This window comes from Ischnura elegans, chromosome 5 (assembly GCF_921293095.1).
Source record: "Ischnura elegans chromosome 5, ioIscEleg1.1, whole genome shotgun sequence".
Lineage (NCBI taxonomy): Eukaryota > Metazoa > Arthropoda > Insecta > Odonata > Coenagrionidae > Ischnura > Ischnura elegans.
Window position 1 is genome coordinate 46,793,547 of NC_060250.1, and position 24,432 is coordinate 46,817,978.

Here is a 24,432-nt window from a genome sequence, read left to right on the forward strand (position 1 = left end):
TTTTCAAGTGAGTATATCATAAAGAGTTTAGTTTTCCCCAACCTAAATAGATCCAGCACTCTATGAGACTGAAACCTGTACCCGCCTCTAAGTTTTGTTCGGACATATCGTAACAACGTACAGTCCAACGGTATGAGATGTGACCAGGCGGAATTAACTCATGGGAATGAAAAAAAACTTAGGCTTTTCGTGTTAATTTAATTTTCTACTCCATGGTTTCCGTGGTGCCTTAATATTCCGTGACATAAGGAACGAGTTTGTGCATTATCCTGATGATTTTAACCAGACCGGATGGAAAGATTGAAGTTACATGCAGCATGGAGTTGCGAAACCCGCTCAGCATTTTAGCCTGCGATAATATGTTAGAAACGAGTTCGAGGATTCAGGCTTCATGGTGGGAATATTGAGAATAAAACTTTGTAAACATTTCTAAGAAAATTTAATCCAAACAGACAAACGTTTTCGTCAACCAGTCGACACAATATGGTCCTTGGAACGCCTTGCTCAATGGTGAAGCATTGAAGACTTATTTCTTCGGACTTACTTTTCTGTCACCTTAAATGATGCACTATTCTCTCGCCGTCGATTGGAGATGGGAGAATCAAACCTTATTGACGTGTAAAATAGCTCTATCACTTCATCTCCAAAGCATCTGTCGTGCTTTGCAATCGTCACATATTCTCGCCAGCGAACATGCTGGTTTTAAGAGAGATAAATCAGCTTTCAAGTGGCTTCTATCCCTCAAAATGCGTATCAAACGGCTTGAAATCAGCTGGGTTGAGCTTTTCAACATACACTGTTATTGATAGTTAAAGTCATACCTCATTTAAAAAAAATTAAATGGTTCTTTCAGCAGTTCACCTCAATACCTTACCTTAAATGTTTACCTGATCTATTTTGTGACGAATATGGCATAGATTGTCTTCCTAAGACAGTACAGGTAAATGTTTCCATCTCATTAATTTTGCTATGGCACTCGTTATGACTAGCTAGTTCTGTGCAATAATCGCTGAAAGTTGATCGAATGAGTGGAATCGAATTTTTTCGTGGTGGAATCAATCACTTCAGTGTCACCAATGTCAGCCTATTCGCTTCAGTAGTATATTTTGTTGTAGCAAGCACTATGAAACGCTCACTTTATTGCGAAGATTAAGACTTGATGAGCGCACTACACTTGTTGTTTACCGATGGAACGCTGGCTCCATTGTCAATGATGCATCTTCTCGACCCGGAAATAGCGAAGTGTGAGTGATTTTCCGAGGAAAGGCGTGATTTATTTCGTGGAAATCGATAGTTGGTAAAACCACGAGACAAAGTGGAAATGAATCCTGATTCTTCATCGGCAACTCGCGCAAGTTTTCAGCATAGTGCACGAGTAATCAAGGGTTCGATCATGATGTTGTCTCTTGACAGCACGGATCGGACCCTGACCAACAGGAAAGACGTATCCGATGAAAAAATCTCGATTGCACCGGCTCGTGCACGATTCCTATTTTTGCGAGCGAACGCGGACTTCTTCGTCATCGATTTTAGGGGAGGTAATGGCTTTTGTGCTAGACAAGCGGAGAGAGTTTTCAGCCTGGCACCAAGATTCTCTGCGGGGGGTAGGCGTGTGGAGAGATGAGCGTAGGAAGTTCCCCCGATATTGAACCAAACTCTCTCACACACAAGCCCCAAGAGTTCACGCCGGCATCGCCAGCTCTCGCTTCACTCTCTCTACACAACAACTTGGCCAGGACGCATGCGCGGCTGATAGTATGAGTCTAGTCAGCGGCCTCCCGACAATTCTGCACTCGGAGAGCTTTCGCATCCAACCTACCCCACCCCACCGCGTCTGCTCCGCGCCTCACCCCCCTCCTCCTCGTACCTCCCCTTAACCTACTCCCTCCCCTCCCGAAGTCTGCTTACACTCACACATACATACATTCTACACCACACGACCTCCTCCCCATTCGCGCGGACTTAGTCACACTCCCCCCTACTACTACCGTTTCGTCCCTCTATACAGAGTCCGCAGATTGCGTCGCACAAAAGTATGTCCTCTCCCCTTCCCCATCCATCCCCACCCACCTCCTCCTCATGCCACCCTGGCTATGCAGAGTCGGGTCATGTGAAAGCCCCCTCACGCGGCCAATAGGCAGGGGCGTTCGAACTTTGGAACCCACGACCCCGATGTCCTCCGACGAGCCCGGCCAATGGGAAGGGAGCTTTCTTTCGCGGCGAGCCAATGGGCAGCCACGAGGGCGAAGGGTGAACATTCTCTTGAGGCGAGGCGCGGAGTGTGGGAGTGAGGAGGTCGGTAGGGGGTGAGGGAGGGCATTAAAGGGTGAGGACTGCCGTCTAGAAGGGCCGGGTGAGGGGTCGGGGAGGGAGGGTAGGACGTCGGAGTGGAGTGAGGCGGAAGGAGACGGCTAACTCAAGGGGTAGAACCATGGGAGGGGCGGAGGGGTCGTGAGGGAGGAGAAGTGAGTGTGTCCTGCCATTCGAAAGAGGCCGACGGAGGAGAGGTAGATAGAGAGTCTCTCGGAAAGCGAGGCGGTGACTTCCCACCGTCTTTCACGAACGCGGTGCAAGCTACCGAAGAATCTTCCTCGCTCGTGTTCGCTCCTAAACATGTACTTTTCTGCAGCGCGGGTTCCCTCAAATTAATCCCCCCCACTCCCTTGCTGCTTGGAGTCGAGGCAGGTAACGCACCGGGAGGGTCGGGCCCTCGCAGCTGTTGCCTCCTTTCCGTTCCCGTCCGACCACCAAGTGTTTCGGGACGAGAAGCATTTCGCTCCTCACTTGTTTCTGCCGTCGTCACCGTTGGATACGAGGCGTGAGTTTGTTCTGCTGTGACCCGGCTGGGCGGGTTGCCAATAAGGTCTCCCGCAGTGACTTTAGGGAGTTAAAATATTGTGATTTCGTGTCTGTGTGAGTGCTGTCTTCGGAGCTGTGAGTGTGCTGCGTCTTCCCTATTCGAGCACCATCATTCCTCACACGATCGATCGAGGCGGTACGCTGTACTGTTGGTGGGGAGGGAGAGTGCGACGAGGAGAGAAGATATTCGACGCTTTCCCCCATCGTAGGGTGTTTGGCGGCGGCGGTGTTAGTAGTGGGGACCGACATGGACGCCAGCCGCGCCTGCGTACATCTTCATCGTGCCCAGTTTCCGCACGAGGTGAGCACGTCGCTATATGCACAGGGCCTTGCTGTTGTTTGGAGATATGTAAACACGGCCGTCAAGTTCTTCTAATGCATATTTTCGCTCTGCGGGACGAATCTTCCCAGTTTCCCGGCCCCAGTCATCCCTGTATAAGTTCGCGGAACGGATAACCAAAGTGCTGCTTGTGGAGGTAAAGCATTAACAGATCCGACATATTACTTTCTCTTTTCCCTTGCACTACCACAATTTTCAGTGCGCTACTCGGCGGAGACAAGAAACTACACCGTTTACGATAAGATAGCACTGCCGTGGTGTTGTTTGCTTTTGCCTCCTATTCCTCTCTCCCACCCGCTCGCTTCCCCTGCCTGTTTGCTCTCCTTTGCCTCGTTCCCCCTACACCATTCCTTGGAAAGGTCGTCTCCCTCCACCATCACCTCCACCCCTTGAAACGTTCCTTCCGACTTGCCCTCACGTAGAGGTAGACCTCCTCGGCGTTTCCTCCGTTTTCCTACCCTCTCTCCGCAGTATTTCCGCCCCCAGCTTGGAAAGAATACATTTATTTTTGAATACATCTCGGCCGACCCACAGCTTCGAAAGCTTGATGCCGTGGCCCGAAGCCATTGGATATTTCTTTCTGTTCAGCTGCCCTGCCGAGTACTCGTTACTTGTCCTTACTCGACAGAGAATTTTACCGAAGATGAGGCATATGTGATGCGCCTTCCTTGGAGCTGAAGTAATGTAGGTCGTGGATACGAGACAAATGAGAGCATTTTCCCGCTACATATGTTGCGGCGACGTACTCAATTGTTCGTGTATCGGGGAAATGTATACATTTCAGGGGGTATTTACTTCTTACACCTACGAGTTTGATACCGCTTTCTGATTTGGTCTAATATGTCTACCTCAATGTGGTGCAATATGTCGTTCCCTTGCTGTGATTATTTTAATGAGCAGAACATATTTTACTTTAGAAGCTGAAGAATTAGGTACTTTGTTTAAGAGCTTGTTTGTAAGTCATTGTTTCATTCTCTGCATTAATACATGGATCTTCTTTTCCATCTATTTTTTGATGGAAAAATATTTTATGAAATTGATGTAAATTAGGCCTAGGTTTTGATAGTGCAATATGTTATATACGATACAAATAGACTTTTACCATTGCACACTTATCATTGTTTTTATTAAAAAATACAGTTCTTTGTTGTAATGTTAAATTTTTTAATCACCCATTGGTGTGAGAGTCTTTGTACTTCCATTTAGGGGTTGTTTTATCGTGAAAATTACTCATGCTAGGCTGGTAATGCCTTCCCTTTGCTTTGATTTAATTCCAAGCTCGTAGTTTCCCTCTTACTGCCCCATGCTTGGATGCACTGAAAGTATTGTGGAAAAACTTGTTACGATTACAAGCCAGTCAGTTCTCTTAACCGTTCAACAGAGATTATTTTCCATGCTTTTCTTGGAATCTAGCTATCTTTGGGTATGATTACACACAGAAAAGTTGAATTCCTTGTCTACAGAATACTGTTCATACACTGCCTATGACTAGTTTGGGAGGAAGATTAGTTTGAAGGATCCATCATTTTGACATTTACCGCTGATAAGTTTTTATTTTGGCTGAGGTCATATTTCCCATGCCATTAGGTCATATATTTTCTCTCAATGCAAGTATTACGTTATTTTTTCCTTAATTTTGGTAATTTCTTTGTTCAGTTATTTTTATTTCGCTTTCTAGACATAATCCTACCCTTTGCAATAACGCTGTATCTCCCACTTTTGCTATGAGCTCTCTGATAACTCATCCCCACTTCATTGCCAATGCAATTTGTCTCTTTGTCTATCATAGTAGACATAGTTATAGTTGAGTTAGCTAATGAAATTTTTTTGTCTGATTTCTCAATCCATGAGGAGTCCTTATGTAAGAGCTAGTCAGAAGTCTAAGATACCTGAAATAATCCTAATTTTGTTTTGACCCGTATAATAGGGAAATGTGATAGAATTCTGCTAGACGAGTATACCAAATACAACTACATTCCCTTTGGGATTGATTATCCCACCTATTTCATAAAGATTATGGTGGAAGTTGCATAAACATGCCAGCTCATGCACATGCACATCATGCACAAAGTGCCTCTGTGAGAACTATGGAAGAACACACACAAATACCATTATAATTTTCAAAGTTCCCTATGTACTGTTTCATTAATTCCTTCATCAATTTTGCAACTTTATTTTCTGTTTTTAAGTGTCTTATGTCGTTATCTGTTGAGGAAAGAAATGCCAATGAAGTGGTACCTAAAAGTAGGATAGACCTCCATATTTTTGTGACATTTTAAATTCATCCAAGAGTTGATTTAGTTCAGGGATATATAATTTCAGCTCCTTCACCATGAAAGACACTTGTGAATTAATTACTCCAATCTGGAAGTTTTTTTTGAACCTCAAAATTGACAGCATTTAAAGAATTTTAGTAGGCCTTGATTATAGGGGCACGCACCCCCTGAACCACCCATATGTATTTGCCACTGTTTCCTACCCTCTCATTTGTACCTCTCGCTATTATCTGCTTCCTCTCCAACTCAGAGCAATTACTTTGTGCGATGAAATGGGTGCCAAAAGAATGACCCTGAAACCAGGGTAACAATCGAAGTGATAATGAATAGCTTACAGATGTCTTTCAGTTATTCACATGGACTGTACAATCCATAAGATCGGACCATTGTAGCTCTAAACTGGCAAATAGTTAAGTAGTAAAAGATTGGCAAATTTTTCATATGTGGTAGTCGTGTGGACCTGTTAAAATTTGTGCAAAACGGAGGAAAGATGGGGTGCATGATATCCCTATTTTTCAATTCTATATTAAATTTAATTATCAGGATTTTCTATTGAATGAACTAGCTTTGGTGGATTGAATGGTGGAAGATTGGTCTCCCCAGTCCATGCTTTCTACAGTGGCCCCTAAATTTCAGTTTTCCCTGATTTTATGCAACCAGCATAAATTGTAAATATGTACTAAGTAGGCAAGGCCAAGGTTGGTAAGTAGCAAAGTAGGCAGTAAAAAGTGCAGCAGGCACTTTTTCATGATTGTATGGTACTAAAGGTAGATCTCCATGCTAGTCAAGCTATCTCTGATTTTGTGAAGCTAAACTACAGAAAAGAAATACATTATATAAGCTGGGTTTGCTGTGTGAAGATAGCTTGGGAGCTTCTAAGAGACTTGAAAATGTTGCATGCCTGTCGTGTGAAACTGGTGAGGAAATGAATCATTTCAGAGTAAATATAGGTATGCAAAGTTTACTATTTCCTTGAAAACAGATGATCTACTATATGAAAAGTAAACAAATGCATTACTCTGCATCTTGCCCTTTGTATTGAATTTTTACCATTGCCTTGCATTCCTTATAAGTATATGAATATCCATTTTCAATAAAATACCTAGCACGTATGTGATTACCCACATTTGAATTTTACAACACCCATATTTGAATCATAGATTCAATGCATTAGTATTGAATTAGAGTATGCTCTTTCATTTTCGTTTATAGGGGTGATAACCTGTAGACCTTAGCCTCATAGTACAAATATTGCATCATTCATGAAGTAATTACATGTGAGTCTTCTGGTATCTGCAAATTATCTCTGGTCATAGCTTATTGATGAGGGAGACTTATTAGTCATATTTTGTGGATACCAGAATAATTACATTCTCTATGACATCTTTTACAATGTCTTTCAGTAATTTTAAAAGATGTCTTCTTGAAACATACTAGCTAAATATCACCATTTTACTTCTATTCACTTTTAAATAATTTGATGTGTTCATTTATGGGGTGAGTTTCAGTCAGGTGTGTTTTATCACAGACATACGATCACATTTTTGGATCTTAGAAAAAAGTATTTAAATATTCAATGTGACTTCATGACAGGTTATATATTCTGCTATGACTTCCTCTTTAAAAAAAAAATATTAATCATGCAAAGTAATGTCCATGATTGCACGATTCTTGATAAGTGTTAGTATAAAAATACTTCAGTGCTGTATCAGGTAGCTTGTAAAGTAATTTATTCACATTGTGTTAACATTTAAGTCATCTAAAACATTTAAAAATTGCTAACAATCTTTATTGAAGACGATTTCTTTGCTTTGGTGTGTATATCTTCTTTTTGTTTAGTGGTGAATGAAATGGACTTTTCCGCTCTCATGTCAATGAGATGACTGTTTGTGATTCATTATATAATTTTTTAGCCTTTCATAGTCTAGCCTTGAATATTATAGTGCATCAAAACTGGTCACCTCATTAAATAGTTGTAACAAAAAATTGCATTTTTGGAATTTTAGCATTTGTTGCAGGGGTGTCGTTCTCCCAGAACGCACCAGAACGCCGATCCGGCACTGGTCAACAAATGCATAATAGTCAAATATCACTTCTATCAATTTTGGTGTCTTAAAATTTCTAATATACGGGAAAAAGCATTGCGGCACTGCTAATTTTGCCCTGACGTCACTGATTTGTTAATGATTGAACAGCTGAACCGAATTGACATAGTACCTTAAATAACAATTTTTTTTAACTGCTGTTATACCGCTCCATCTTGCACTGAGGGTGGCCATAGATCCACGTTCAAACTGCCCCAGTATACTACTGTAGGCAAGATGAGTTTCACACTACATTGCTGTAGTGGTGAGAAGTTGAGAGTAGCAAGGCTATCACTGGCATCATTTAATGAAACTAAACCATACTGAAAATGAAAATACAAGCTGGAAATTTACTAGGTTAAGGTAGCTGTCCCTTAGGTATATGGATGGCTACAATCTACATTTTACTGAAATCACAAATTTCTTTTCATGTCCTCCAGCCAAGGCAGGATGCTTGTCATGGAGACTGAGCAGCACATCAAGGAGGAGTCATCCTCTGCGACCAAGGGTGCGGCACCGATCAAAAGCACTTTGAGCTCATCACACGAGGCCGAGGAAGCCGAGCTAGAGGCGGCCATAGTGGAAGAGGAGGAGGAGGTTGGGGAGGAAGACGTTGAGGAGCAGGTGGAGGAGGTGGTGGAGGACGAGGACGACGAAGTCCTCCTGGGCGGCGAGGAGGAAGAAAAGCTGCTGGCAGCCGGAAGTGAGGAGGAAGAGGAGGAGGAAGGGATAAACCTTCCGGACGAGGACTTGGAAGCGTGCGTGGTCAAGGAGGTGGTAGCGGACGAATCCGGCCCCTCACCCCCCAGTCTCAGTGCTTCCGAGCTGGTGGCCGAGATTGAGGAGGAGGTGGAGGAAGAGGAGGACGGGGTGGTGGGCTATGAGGAGGGTGATTGTGCGAGGACGGAGGAGGATCTGTTGAAGGAGGACGAAGAGGGCAGCAGTATGTTGGTGGAGGTGGCCGTGGGGCGTGGCAGTGTGGAGGGCAAAGTGGTGGGCAAGGAGGGAGTGGCTGATGGCGAGAAGGATGTGGTGGTGGAGAAAGAGGAGAAGGAGAGTGTTGTGCAAGCTGAGGCAAAGGACTCGGACGGGGTGGGGAGTGAGGACCATGGTGGTGTGGGTAGGACTAAGGATGGTGTCAAGGATGGATCTCCACTGAAAGTTGCAGGCCAACTTGAAGGCAAAGGTAAGGCATGCTCGAATATAATCATAAGCTAATGATGAGATTCTTGTTTAGGTTTCTCAGCGACAGTGGCGCAGCGAGGGGGGGGTTTGGGGGATAAACCCCCCCCCTCCCAGAGCCCAGAATTTTTAAAAAGTTTAATCCATTTTACTTAATTGGATTTATATTACTAATAAAATAGTGTGAGGATTAATAAATTATCCCTCAGAAAGCTGTAAAACTCACCATTTTAACCATTTATCTTAAAATTCCACAATTTATTAATCTCGCACCTATTGCTTATCCTGGTGGGTATTCCATACCCCCACACACCCTAGTATTAGTTGCATCTAAACCCCCCCAGCTTCATTTCCTGACTGCACCCCTGCTCAGCGATGCTGATGATGAGTACTTATAGGATTTCAGTTTCTCCAGCTGGATTAGTGTGACAACAGTTTCACAATTCATCCTGTTTTCTAAAATTGTCTATTTGGCTGGAGAACCCAGAATCCTGCTCATATCCAATGCTGATAGTAGTTTCTTTTTAACTTACTACTTTAGGCAAAGTAAAGCTCCATTCCATCTCATGGGATTATCCAACCATTAGTTCCATAGTGATTCCCTCCCAAAACCTTCCCCTATTCCCCCTTTCTTACCCTAAAACCCTTCAAAATAATTTATCAATTCAATGGAACCGGTGCAAAGTAGTTACAAAAAGGTATGCCGTAGATACAATGGGCTGTTACTTGAAAATGATTTGGAAAACTGCCCCTTCTTTACTAGCAATTTAAAAAATGAATTAATAATAACAGGCATTTTCATGTATAAAAACTATTTTCTTTCTAAGTATTTAAGGGTGAGGAGAGAGATAGAGGTTGATTCTTAATTGGTTCTTTCACCAATTTTTTTTACTGGCGATAGTGATACATAGTTTTAATGAAGAAACTCATAATTTTCAGTCTTCCTATTTGTGCCTACTTCTTGAGATATTAGCAGTCAAAACTTGATGGCCTTAATCCCTTCTCAGATAAGATGATGACAGCATACAACATTGCCAAACAGGTCATTGCATCTTAACTACTCCTTACCCTTATAATGGGTGTCAACTTTTGCAATATTTTATTTGAAACCTATGACGGAGTTAACCTATGAATGAGTAATAATTGCCTATTTTGTCGTTGCTTACCCTTCCATGCACCAAACTCTTTTAATGTATGAGCTTGCTTGCCAATTTTATTTTATTGTTATTTGTGATAGATAGTGAAATTCAAAGTAACCCATATTTTTCCGTTTTTGATGGATTGCTTACTTCTGAAGCTATTCATGACAAAAAAAAACACCTAACTTCCCCCTTTCAAAGATAAGTTGATACTGTCAAGGACTCGAACGTGTTTAGCCATGAATGTGTAAAAAAATGGTCCAGTCATTCCTTCTAGAGGGCAAGAAAACATTTTCCAATGTTTTATTTCATTCAGCTTAAAATATTTCATTTGTTCAAAAAAATTCTGGTCCTTTAGCTTCAGATTTACTTAATTTGCATTGAAATATGAACAAATATGCTCATATTCAAATTCAAGTAAGTATATCTTGCCTCAGCATAGTAATGGCTTGATGAATGGTGCATTATTTCATCCTGTTGGCATTGTTCGTTTTCTTATTTTTAAAAGAAAATACAGCCCAGGCAATTAACTGATCAAAAAAGGTATGCTTGTACAGAATATTTTGCTTATCACTCAAGACTGCCCCCTTCCCATCTCCTCCTATAGTTTTATAGGAGACATATTACCCCTCATATTCCTTGAACCTCGTTCCACTTACCTTACATTTTTCCTTTTAACTTCTGGATGGTTCCTTTAACATCTGGTTCTGTTCCCTTGTTATAACCTTCTGTCTTTGTATTCTCTTCACCTTCAGCGGTGTCCATTCACCATATCTAGTACTTTCTATTTCCTTTTCATCATCATCTATTTCACCCTTTTCATTATTCCAGAGTATCTATGTCCCAAATGCCTCCAAATGTTTATCACCTTTCTTCCTTTGCATCCACACGTCTGAACAATGAGGTATTACAATCTGAATCAGCCTTTTCTTCTCACTCTTACTCAACAATCCTCTCATAACTCTTCTGTATTCTCGAAGAATCCCTTCTCTACTGCTATTCTATTCCTGTTTCTATTAAATATTTCTTCAAGCATAACATGGTTAGTTTGTGAATATTTTCCTGCAGATTCCCATTTTTTGGACTTTCCAAGCCTTGCAAATCCTCATTACTTTTGTTTTCTTGTGATTTATCTTCATTGTGCATCTTTGGATCATTTTCCTGGTGCAGCCACCCGCTATATTTTACTGGTCGATCAGTTTCTGATCATCCAATAATAACTGACTTAAACATCCACCTTATCTAATTCCTACATCTTACTCATTTAAGGCCTATCTTATTATTTCCTAGGTTCCTATTCAAAATCAGAGTTGATCATCTATCATGTACTATTCTGTGGTGGGAATAATTTGTGGTTGTAAGTACATGAAGTTGAAAAAGATTAAATAATGGGTGTCTGCTGTAGTCACTTCGGAATGTCTGGTGAAAGTGAAAGGGAGATATTTACCAGGTCTTGAGAAGTTTTTCATGTTACATTAAGGGCTTGATGGTAATTTTAAACACATATGGGTGACACATTAATCTTGCAACTATATCAACAAGCCAGTTCTTTTACTTTCTCATGGTTCTTCTGTATCCTTATTGACTTGCCCAAAGTAATTGATCTACCTGTATTCTTCATTGGAATTTTCTTGAATTTTTCACCTCTATTATGTGTCCAGGGCATCTAGCTCCTCTCCTGTCTCCCTCGTCATCTCTTTTGTGAATGTGTTGAACAGCACAGGCCACTGTAGACAGCCTTTAGGGGAATTGATGTTAAAATCAGTGAAGGTTGCTGATCATCAGGCATTGATTAGCCAGTCAGTGAAATGTTTGCAGGCAATATTAGATCTTTTGAGTTAAAGCAAAAATGTTATATAGACCAAATTTGTTATTTTTAAAACCATTGTAAGCAAAAAGAATATTAGCTTGACATCAAGGTAGGTCTCAAACTTGAGCAGGTGGGTCAGGTTAACACTTTGGTCAGCACATAAAGAGTGTGGGTATCAAAAAGAAAATCAACATAGTGAAGGATGTGTGTATGAGAAGGAAGGGGGAGATCAGGGGATCATTGAGTCAGGAAGTGAGGAAAGGGCTAGTTAAGCGTCAGGGTGTTGCATGTGAATTGTGGGCGTTGAGCAAGGAGGATTAGAAAAAGGCATTTGAGGAAAAGAATGGAGAAGTCGAGATTGACAGAGAGGGAAAAGAATGAAGAAATGCTGGCATGGTGAGTGAGGAGAGGAAACTTTTAGAGAATATATGGAGGAGACTGAGGTTTTGGATGAACTCAGTTTTTTGCTGAAAGGGAATGTTGAGAACTCTTTGAGGGAAGAATGTAAGGTAAGCACGATAGGGAGAGGAAAATACTGTATTTATCCGAATATAGTCCCCCCCCCCCTAATTTTGAGGCTTCAGTTTCGGTAAAAGTTTAAAAAATGTGTTTGAAAATTGTCCCCCCTTTTACTTTTACCTTGGGGTATTTTGGAAAAAAAGGGGGGACTATATTCAGACATATATGGTAATGGGGTTTATGAATAGAAAAAAAGGGGACATGCCTTATTTTAAATTAAAGATGAAAGTTCAAAGGTCGATGAGTGATTGGGATGATTTATGTGGGTAATGATTCTTTCAAATCTCCCTAATTGGTTGAATGATTGAATAAAAATAATTACATTTCAATGTGTTTGCCGTACCATACACGACAGTCCTTTCATCTTCTCATATTAATCCATTTTCCTCTTTTTTCTCAAGTAATCTGCCCATTTGATGTTCAGTGTGCACTTCCTGCACTTGGTCTTGTATGCTTTCATTTATTTTGTGATGTCAAGTTGAAAAAAATATGAATGGCTATTTCTTCACCCACATAGGCATTAAATATTATTATTATTTTTAACAAGTTCAGCATCATTTATCACTGTAGACTTACTTTCTTCAAATGATCATTTCCTATTAAATGGTAGTCATTGTGTATTAGCAATTTGAGTTTTTTTTATCCGCATTCTTTGTTGTTTCACCTATGATTTTATGAGAATTACCTTCAGAGATGATGAATTACAGAGTTAGCTGTAGTAATTACTTATTAGGATATCTTTGCAAAGTTATTGCGATTAAATCACAAATTCTAATTTATTCCATAAAAGTACATTAAATCTACTCACATAAAAAAACGATAACCTCCTTGATCTTTAACATGTGTGAGAAATTCTACTACAATAGGTTTGATCACTAATTCTTCATCATCTACTTTTCCTAGTCATCAGCTTTGCACTATGATGGTGAGGTAGTATTACTGCTTGAGTGGGAAAATATTGGTAAAATGTATTTGTAGCTATTTATTAGTTTACTTACAGGGTTTTAAAACTTCAAGAGAAGCTCTTCGTTCTCTGACAGCTTAAAAAATACTCAAGCCAGCCCAGTCCTCTCCCCCAATCTCTCTCTTTCCTACCCTCCTCAGTTTTCTCTTTCCTAACTTACCACGGACAAGTTGTTATTCAATGGACTGGTTAGGAAAGATCCATAGAAGTTATGACGCAAAAAGTGTAGGTATGGATCATGGAGCCCTCTCCCTGGATCATCTGTCATCGTTTTGATTATTATTTTGGGCTCTTCCTGTCTAGTAGGATAGATAAGACGTAGCATAGCGGTGCATCACAGTTTATCTTGTTTGATTCTTTTAATTTAGACTAATTTAAGGATTCTAGGTGAGAGATTTTCCTAATCAAACTAATGATTAATAATCCTCACTTAGCTGTAGTGCGTCCGTGTGTAGTTTTTGTCTCCAGTCATAGGAGTCCTTGAATATGGAAATGCAATAACACTGCAATGATTATTTACTGTTAGCTCAGGAGAATCATCTGCCATGGAAGCATTTCTAACAGTATAAATATCAGTTAACATTTATTAATGCACTTGTTGACATTGTAGTCAAATACATATTGATAATGGTGGAATCATTTGTATTTCATTATTGAAATAATAGAACTCATCAATACCCAGGCATTGATGTCTCAAATTTTAAACAAGTTGAAGTAGCTCTTTTTCTGAAAAAGAATAATGATTGACACTCATCATTTAAACAAACATATGTATATATAAATAAACTTGTGCCAATCTAATGTTGATCAATGATATTTTCAAGTTATGAGTGACAATGTCGGTGCCTCACTCAAACAGCTTCAGATATGCAGAATTTTTTAATGAAAACAGCATTGAATAATATTTAAATGTGTTTCAAAATTAGAAGATTGTTTTAATCGATACTGAATCAAGCAAGAAAAATTATAATGGAATTAAAAAATTCTATTTTGACCCAACCTCCAGTTTGTAAGATTTTGATACCTATACTCTGCCAATCCTCCATATTTTTCCCTCTGTATGACATAGGTCAGTGACAGTGATGCCAGATTCTTGAAATTATTTAGGAGTTCCATTTGAAGAATGTGATCATATATAAATGCAGTTTATTGCTTTCATTAAATTAATAATGCACTCTTCAGCTTGAGATCCCTTCGAAGTGTTTATGTACATGATATTCATTTTCCTGAATATTTTATAATTTTCTCTTAAAATTAAGTGTATTGACTCATTTTTATATTCTTTTCAGAGAGCCCTGAAGATTTATGTGAGGTGAAAAGTAATGGTCAACCCAAAGAAACACTTGCGAATTCCAAAGTTAAAAAAGAACCCAAAGAAGCTACAGAAAGCACTCCAAAGTCGGCATCTATTTTAGGTTTCAAAGGAACAGCTGTGTCTGGTGATCAGGAAGACACACCTCCTGCTGCTACAGTCAAAATAGAGCCTCAAGAAGAAATGGAAGAGGGTACCAGCAAGCAAAGCCGTGTGATGAAAGGTGAGGTTGACTCAAGCAATCCAGCTTCAGATGATTATGAAGAAGAGGGGCATGAGGATGGAGCGGAAGAGACCCCTGAGGAGGGGTCCCATGGAGAAAAGCGAAGTTGTCTCGGAGATAGTGGTGGGATAAGTAGTGAGGAATCAGGAGATATGTGCCGCAAGCGCAGGAGGGTCGAAACTAGCACAGATGTGGGAGGGGGTGTTAGTGATGGAGCAAGGGGTGGCAGTTATCATAGGAATGATGGCAGGGGACAGGGTGGAGGTGGTGAAGAATCCAAGGAATGTGTGCTGACTGGAGATTCAGAGAAGGAGGGTGGTGGTGGTTCAGATGATGGCTTGGATCGGAAGATGGAGAGACTTAAGAAAGAGATCCATATACTCGGTGTGATGGCAAAGCAGAAGGAGTTAGAATGGGATGAAATTATCCGAGCCAAGAAGACCAAGGAAGAGAACTTAATAAGATTGAGGAGGAAACGTAGAATTGCGGCTATATCGAGGGAGGCAGCTCTGGCAGAAAGGAGAAGGCACAGGAGGGAGGGGAGGAGAGCAAGGACTGAGGCCGATTTGTCCTCGGAAGAAGAGGGCACAGACGAAGAGTGGTACATGCAAATTAGAGGCATGACGGCAGCAGCACTTCCTGGCTCTAGGGCTCATGCGGGTGTGGGTACTAGCCTGAGGCCATCCGGAGGAAGAATGCCCAATAGGAACATCCCTGGTAACCAAGGTTCTCCTGTGATGGGCTTGAACTCTTCCACCTTACCTCATTCAACCATAGGTCAGTCCATGCCCATATCCACTTCCTCAGTCCCATCCATTGTATCAACTACTTACATCCAAAGAATGCATCGTCCAATCCTTCCAAAACCCCCAACTATCCCTGGAGGCCCTGTTAATCGGCGGAATGCTGCTGTGCAACAGTCCAGTCCTGTGCCCGTGACTACATCCATAGCTAATCCCCTGATTCCAGCAACCGTTCCATCCAATGGTGGTCTGTCAGGAAATGGGTGTAGCTCCTTGGATGGCTCACAGAACAATAATCAAGTGATAGGGGAAGGCCGGCAAGGACCAATACTTGACGTAAGATCTATCATCGCAGACTACCGATCTCGCCATCCTGAAACTGTCCCTCTAAGAGGCCGTCGAAACAAGTCATTGACCCCATCACCAGCTGCAGCGTCATCTCTCAGGGAGAGTGGTTCTACTGGATCAGATGGTGGTCCATCTGAGAACCCATTATCCACTGACGTTGGTATGTCTACAGTGACGAGTACTCCTGGTATCTTGAATATCGCATCCTTAGCCCTGGGGTCTGGCTCACAGGTTCGTACCAGAGGGGTTCAAGCTCAAGATGGAGGTGCTCCTGACATTAGCTATCTATTGCTGTCAGCAGGCAATGGTTGCCATCCGGGGGGTACCCTACCAATCAGACACCAGCCACCTCCAAGAGAATCATCCAGGCCTTCTAGCACGGAGTCATCCCGAAGTGGTGGCCAGGCCATTCCTCCTGTTTCTCTTCCTGGTGGGGGGGCTCTCGGTGATAATGCTGGAAACTTTAGCTTCAAAGATGTCTTAGTGCAGTTTGCTAGGATGAGCCAAACGGAACAGCAGCAGCAAATGATGGCAGTCATTCCAGGTATGGGTGGACAGGGCCTCATGCCCTCTGCTCCGGTGGCAGTACCACCTCAAGTCTCCCTACCATCACGTCAGCCAAGGCACATCCTACCCAGTACCACAACTACGTCTGTTCTTCCTGGACCCTTGGTTACTCCAGCCCGTCCTCCTCCACCTCCATACCCAGAGGTTACTCTTCTCCCTGTTTTGGTTGCGGGTAATGAGGGTAATCCCAGTGTTCGACCAACCATGCCACCTGAAGTAGCTGCCCCTCAACCGAGGTCAGCCCTCCCTCCCCCAACACCAAGTCTGCTTCAGATGTCGCTGTCAGCACCAACCTCCACCCCCAAAGCCCCTTCTCCCCCGACTACCTCCCTCCTTCACGGCATACTCACTAAGTCAGGCACTGGTGTCGCTAGCTCTTCAGGACTTGGGTCATCATCTTCCTCAGGCCCATCTCCGAGGGCCACTGCCTTTGCACCCACGCTTGCACGTCTCCTGACAGCCCCAGAGAAGCAACCGTCAGTGAGACCTACTCCTCCGGCGACCTCTGGCAGCTCTGTTCTTGGCAGTCAGGCATTTGTGTCCATTGGGGAGCTTCTTCAGACATCCAAAGTGAGTGAGCATGATTCATTTGTCTAATGCTACTCTTGTGCATGGTTACATTTTGGATTGGAAGGAAAGTATTTTAATAATATTTATTTAATTATCTGTTTGGCTTCTGAGAGATACCTCAGGAGTTAGAGAAAGACATACTTTTAATTGTATACTGAGAATGTTTTTGTGGATCCTGTTCAGGATCTCCTAAGTTTTTAAGGCTTGTGGCAAACTGGCACCTGCTGATGACCATGATTCTAATTAATAAATCTCTGAAAATAGGGGTTAGCAATCATCAGATCACATGCAACCCATGGAGCAATTGATGTTAAGTTCTTTTGGGTTTCTTACTGGTTATTGCCCTCCATGTTGGCCAGCACTTAGGGAGACATTAAAAGGTGTGAAGCGTCAGAAAAATGTAACACTATTCATTTGGAAATATATAATTCTCTAGGGTGCAATTTTGTCATGGCCATCGCATTTAATTGCAATCCATTCTTTCGTCAGATAGGAGAGTATTGTTAGTGTTAATGGCATGAATTTAATACATTGACAATATAAGTATTCTCAAAAATGCCTGATTAAAATGTAAGCTTTTGCATTTGATATATTCATGCCAATATGAATACACTGCCCATGAACGGTTACCCATGTAGATATCAACTGTGGTACTTCAGTTTCACATAGGTACATACATGTTATTGCACTGGTACACTTGAAGATTACATGTCTTTTCTGTGCACAGTATAGCCTCACATTGCACAAAGTTATATTCCATGATAAAACAGCATTAAATATGTGAAATCATGCTTTGCGAAAAATATTACTGGAAACATAAAGTTTCATTCTCCAATTGTAAACTTATTCAGAACAAAATTCTGTGATTACTATGCAAATTTCATAGTGAAAAATCAGGAAATAATGTCACTAGAGCTCATGTAAACTTAGAATCATCGTTTGTGTATGTTTTTTTCAAAAGGCATCCATTTTAATCAAAATACCTGTACCAAAAAAGAAATTTTCCTTTAAAAAAATTATTTTTGCATGCCAAGTTGTAATTAAACTCTCGTGGGGCACTGAGCACAATAAGAAATTACTTCAAAAGATGTATAACTATTTATATTTAATTAATACATTTAAGATGATTTGATAGTGCCACAGAACTACTAATATATTGCCTTGCCCTCTTTTGGTGAATAGAAAAGAGAAGCCCATGTTTGTTGGTCGTATTTGATCTATAAATTCTGATTAGTTTAGAAAATAGAGACGCTCACTTCATGCAAAATAAGTTCAAAGCTTCACTTCATCAGTGGGTGAGAATATGTATTGTGAAAATAGAACGGTATTGGTAGCAATCCATATCAATATGACAACCAATCTTTTCGCACCTATATAGTTCTTCTCATTTGATTCTGTTGTCATGTTCTTGTTATGAGAATCAGATACCGATAGAATTTTCATGTGCCATAAGTCGTGGGATTGCAAAAAATAATGCTGTTTAAGTCAGTTGCTAAAACTTTCGCTAAGCCCTCCTAAGTGGGGCATTACTGTCTGTTCAATTCATGCCAGTCTCTGCTGATGATGGTAGTTGTTGAAGCCTAAGATTCTTCATCAGGGAAAAAAATCTCTTTCAAATCGCAACTTCAAGTATCGAAGAAGGATGCAATGAAAATTCACTTTGCCTTAATGCTCTTTTATGGCTCTACCTCTCATTGGGAGATTACCTATTTCCTTAAGCTTCGACAAAAGCTTCACGCTTGTTCTATCCATGAGTCTGGTCAAAGTTAACATTCTTGGACTTCTTTTAGTGGGTATAAATGTTTTCATGAAACTTAATGGTTAATTTAGGGCAGTCACTTTTACTTGAATCATAAATAAGAATTTGTTAAAAAAATATTCTGGTATAGCAGTACCGTGATATACATTGACTAACATATTGCTTAATCAGCACGCTGGGCACTTTGCCATAGGAAACAAACTGATCAGTTGATGTGTTGACCATGGTATCTCAATGCTTGATTGCCCAAACTGTTTAAAAAGGATAGGACCGATGATAACCTTAAGGTAGAAATAACTCAAAGTGGTCAAGGAGTAGATTACAAGTGTATTTACATTTCTATTAAAACTAAGGTTACCAGTGTGAAATACCCTTAGATAATTGTTATCGGTAATTCAATCACTTTACATGATTACTGGCTGTTGCTATGGCTGAAATTAAATGGATCATTTCTTACCTAGAGAAAATGCAGTTATGAGAATCCATGCGGGCAATATTCAAATTTAGAATTTCCAGTTAGCCTTGAAGTAAATTTTCGTTCACCCTCCAGATTTCATTACATTCAAGAATGATTGCTTACTATTTGATATTGTAGATATTACCCCATGGTCTGTCCATTGGCAAGTCCATTTTCTAGGTCCATTTAAAGAATGGGATACATAATAAGGGTCAAATGTATTCTGGAGTACATAGTTGAGTATGTGGAATTGCGATTGCTGTCACTGTAATGAATTTATAGCGTGCATTTTTTTTATAAAGCTTTACCGATGATTTATTTCAGGCAAAGAATGAAATCACCATAACTCCGGTTAGTGGAGCTCAGCCCTCTTTATTGAAGCAGCAGCCACAACAACCACTGCAGCCAATTGCCAATCTACCAACCAAAGAAGAACCTGCAGCACACATGGTAAATATATAGTTGGTAATCCCCACATTTAACATGAATTATTTTCCTGTAAACAACTTAAATATGTATTGTGTTTCCCAAGCATCAAGTCAACCAAGCTAGCACATTATAAGTCGTTGAGATAAGGTGAAAGGAAGAAATAAGGAAGGCGAATATAAAGTAAGCTTGTTATGGATTTCCTACGGCCAGGCCGACAAACATCCAGAGTAATTTAAAGTATACCGGGACTAGCCGCGGTGATAACTTTAACGGGAGTCACCCGCAATGCACGATCGTATGAAAGATCCACAGAGATAAAATCATTTCCCTAGGGCAATGTGCAATAGACCTGGTATGGAGCAGTTGAATTTAAAAAAAATATTAATTCAGTTGACTTTTCAATTTAGTTATACCAGACAATGATAAGTGACTTCAAAATTTTGACTGATTATGCAAACATGAGTGAAATATCCTTTGTATGTTCCATTTATGTATGCAAAAATAACTAGTAATATTGATTTTAATGGGAAAATAGGATGTCTAGAATAGTGAGTATTCTTGATGAGGTAATGGAATTGTCCTATTGTTTGGAGAATTGCTTTGTCTCCAATAAGTCCCAAAGCAAGAAAAAAATATGGGTAGAGAAGATTCTTCCTTGATAAAATTTACTTTGATTTGACATTGATTGTGTAATTGTATGAAAAGTATTTCATGTGAAAGCACAAAGTTTCTTATTTTTCATTTTTTCATTCTTCCTTGGGTAAAATATTTTACTTGAGTCCTAAACTGAGGTGATTTCATATAAAGAGCCATATTTGTTGGATCAGATGTAAAATTATCAGCATATTTTCTTTTAGCTAAGCATAAAGAAGTTACCTACTTTTTTGTAATCATGCCTATAGGTGCAAAATTTAAATAAATAAAAGATATTTTCTAAAAAAAAAATTATTTCACCTTACTGGGATTCAAAACTGGATATCTGATTTCCAGGTTTGAATCCTAGTCCAGTAAAATGATTTTTTTCCCTGTGTATTTCCTGCTTTGGTGCTTATTACTATGGGCCTCTTTGTGCCTTCACTGAATAGGTTGACTATAGCTCATAAATATGGTATGGATTTCTTAAGATCCTTGCTTTTGCCAGTAATTTCTCTCTTTCCCTGGTATCCTTCTATTGTGATGGTGCCAACTTATGTTATTGTTAATCTGTTTCCTTCCCGTTTAAGTTCCTCTTAATACCAGTGTACTTACTTTTTATAAGAGATCATAAGTTGAAGGACCTATGGGGTAGAGATTATCAAATGTATCTTTATTGCATGTATTTCGGCTGAAAATTTGTGATGATGTTTTACATTCTGAGAATGAAAGGATATTATTAATTGATGATGATATTTTGTGGAGCATTGAGGAATGCTGTGCGTTGTTACGTATAAGTCTAATTTAAGCATGCATGATGCCTGAATTCCTTTCTTAACTCTCATAAGTTTTGTGTGGTTTTTGAACTAATAGGCTTTCATTGATCTAACATTTTAATTCACTCCTTCTTCAGTATATCCATCTGCTGTTATTACATAGCTGTAATTGGTGAATATGTTTAAAAACCATGTCAAATTCTTGTGTTGGTTTCCGACATTGGGGAAAGTGCAAGAGTTATGGTTCTACAGCCGGGTATTTTGTTTTGGTGGTATGGGATACATGGCTGGAGATACTATAGTGGTCGTGGCGGCCTATTGTGGTCATTTAGCATGTTAGACTTGTTCATAATTTTCCATGGCAATTGGACAAAAGTTTCTGTGAATAACCTAAGTAATTTTCTCAAATCTATTTTAAATGGACCATATTAAACATGTAACTTTTGAATACCAAACTGTTTATGCACTCTTAAGGTGCTCCTTTGATATTTTACTATCATGTATTGCTTCTTTCCTCTCTCGTACTCCTTTACTACTTAAGAACTCATGTATGCATGACTCACTGGAGGTTAATTATTAAAAGGGAAAATCCCTCTGAATGCAGAATCCCTTGCACTAGCTGTTAAGATTCCTCGCTGTAAAATATCTTAAGTCCTCCTGCTTTCCCGGTGCTTTTCCCTCAATCTATTCCAAATGTTAGATTTTGATGCAACCAAATCCAGTGAAGTCCAAAAGGCTATCTATTCATATATTGTGGCCTCACAGATTTTTCGAATCGGCCCTCATTGTCCATGTTTGGATGCCAACCTAAATGATTCTCAAACACATTCTTACTGTTCTGCCTGCATAGATAAAAGAAATGTGTTCTAATAAATCTGATATTTTTGGAATTTGACAAAAATTTTTGTTTATAAGTTTTGAGAAAAAATGTAACTTTTGATGATAACTTCTCATAAAATTCAGAAGCACTTACCCATAATGTTTTTGATGGCTTAAATTGTTTTCACCTTAGTGTACCACTATTCTCAACTTACTATGTAATGAGATCTGTTGCAATCAGAATCAAGACCATTACCTTAATAAAGGTCATGCAATGCATTTTACTTCTCTGATTAAATTAGTGTGGTGAAGAAGTGAACTTTGAGAAGTGCAAACTGTATAAAATTCTCTTAATAGTACATACATGTTATTACTTTGTGAATTTTATGTGAGGTAAACAAAAATCAAGATGGTCCCTTGATTTTTGGCCTTGGCCTTTTGTTTCATTGGCCTTGTGTAATCTTTGTGCAGCCATTCAGAAATTTGTCACCATTTCGTTTTCATCAGACATAACATGACATGAGAATTTTTGTTTAGTAGAATTTTTCTGTCAGACCAGTACTTAGCTATGCACTTGCCTGTCGGTGGCCAAGACCGACCACCAATTTTTTGTTCTGGCAAGTTGCCTAATTCAGGCACCTTGCTCCTGGTAGTTGGCTTAGGTCTTGTTAGGTGTCAAAAAGCTTGTAATGGAATGTCAGTGAGCCACGAATGGGTCTTCAGGTGGCATTGACAGAGATCTTTTGAGACTGTGGATTTTCTGATCCCTGCCTGAGTGCTTTGACAAAGGTGCTTCAAGTGCAGCACTCAGTCCGTCCCTTTGGACATAAAGCCATATTCCCTTTTATATTAAGAGCAGGATAATGCCAATGCCGGGTTTCTCTCCACCCTTCCTTCCCTACCCTTCCCGCTTGGTAATAATGACCTTGACTGTCAGTCGTCTCTTCCTAACACCGTACCATAATTATTTACCCTTCGATTATTTTGAACCTCTTCAATGTCAGGTATTCTTCTTGAATTGCATATTCCTTAATTATGTATGTTTGTTTTTCACCCCAAATATGAAACGTTCAATGCTTTTAAACCAACTGCAAAAATATAATGTTTTCATGTATGGTTCTGAAGCAATGAAAATTTCAAGCATCTCATCTCAAATAATATTGGTTTTTGTTGTTTTGTGTTTCCGGCCCAGAGGAATAGAAATCCTTTGAGTTTTTATGTTTTTCACTTTTTGAAAGGAGGAGGAGCAAGATGACAGCACAGATCGCCTGGTAATAGACGAGTCCATAGCAGCTTCTGAGGGTGATGGGAGGCGTCAGTCCAGGCAACGCCAGGCACCAATGGCATCGGCAACAGCGATGGCTCAGGAAGGGCAGCAGGAGGGCATGGCTGACGAGGAGGAGGTTGAGGAGGAGGAGGTGGCCATGGAGGAGGAGGAAGGCGACGGCATGGACGAAGAGGAAGGCGACGGCATGGACGAAGAGGACGAGGGGGAGGAGGGACCGGTTCCTGAGTGCCAAGGGTGCCACAGCCGGGCAGCTCAGTTCGTGTGCGCAGGTTGTGGGAACCAGTGGTACTGCAGTCGGGATTGCCAAGTAAGTTGACAAAATAGTTGTTCACATACATAGGGAGCAAAAGTGTCGCTCAGGCATAATAATTTGCTTTGATCAGAATTCCATCCTGAATCTCTCGAATTAGGTGCTATACCACTGAAGTTACCAAAGTACAGCAAACTCTTGATTACCTGGGCTGATTATTGGGAGAGGCAGCACGACTAATTGGAAAACATGGATAGTCATGCAAGCTCTGCTTCCACTTCTCCCACTGTCTTCACTTCTTCTATTCCCTTCCTCTCCAGTTTGACCTTGACTGGTTGCATTGAAAACATGCATGAGTGCAATGAAGTAAACTTGAAACATTCCTTGTCATCAAGTAAATGAAATTATTCTGTTTCACAAAGTGAATTCTGATGGAAATAATAAGCTCAGAGTAGCCTTGAATTAAAATGCAATAATCCTGATGCTTTCATGCCCAATTAAATTTTCTATAAAGATCGTGGAAAACATTGAAGGGGTGTGAAACATGTTCAGGGATGATCTGCAAGGTCCTTTTCTTCCGCAACACGGATAATACGCTTTTCTTTTCTTGCTATCTACTTGTCCCTCGACGATTGCCTTCATCAAGCCATCATGACAAATTTATTTATGTATTGTTAACTTTTAAATGTGTTACTTTATATGCTGAAAAGTAATAGTCTATTTACTTTTGAAAATCCTTAACACGTTGCGTACGGATGGCGAGAATTCTCGTCATTTTTTTCCGAACGTTCCGGACGGATGACGAAGATTCTTGTCATTTAGGCGAGTCTACCTAAACAATTTTAATGCGTACAATACGTATTCGTTAGTACGTTTTCAGTTGTTGTTCGTTATTCATAATGAATTGATGCATCATAAAGTTTGATTGGGTAAAGTTATATTCTAAACATTAGCTTACCCCGATACGCAATGTGTTAAGAAAGTTTGTGGGCCAGGACGATTTGCAGAGGTCATTTCATGGGGGGAGGGAATTACAAGGCAGGGACTAGCCTAGTGATCGGCCTTTTGCGAGCAAGTGACTACAT

General features: G+C 40.4%; 1 protein-coding gene across 4 annotated transcripts in view; it reads left to right on the forward strand.

Annotated features, from left to right (window-relative positions):
- LOC124158816 (SH3 domain-containing protein C23A1.17-like) overlaps window positions 1-24,432 on the forward strand; it is a 113,909-nt gene that overhangs the window by 83,028 nt on the left and 6,449 nt on the right. The window contains exons 1-5 of one of the 4 annotated variants that reach the window (XM_046534158.1): window positions 2,461-3,335; window positions 8,000-8,745; window positions 14,463-16,936; window positions 19,477-19,602; window positions 23,048-23,404. In XM_046534158.1, coding sequence (XP_046390114.1) covers window positions 8,010-8,745; window positions 14,463-16,936; window positions 19,477-19,602; window positions 23,048-23,404 — 3,693 coding nt within the window. In that variant the 5' untranslated portion in view covers window positions 2,461-3,335; window positions 8,000-8,009. Of the gene's footprint in view, window positions 1-2,460; window positions 3,336-7,999; window positions 8,746-14,462; window positions 16,937-19,476; window positions 19,603-23,047; window positions 23,405-24,432 lie in introns of those variants that run through there. The other 3 variants (XM_046534157.1, XM_046534155.1, XM_046534156.1) reach the window with 3 other exon arrangements.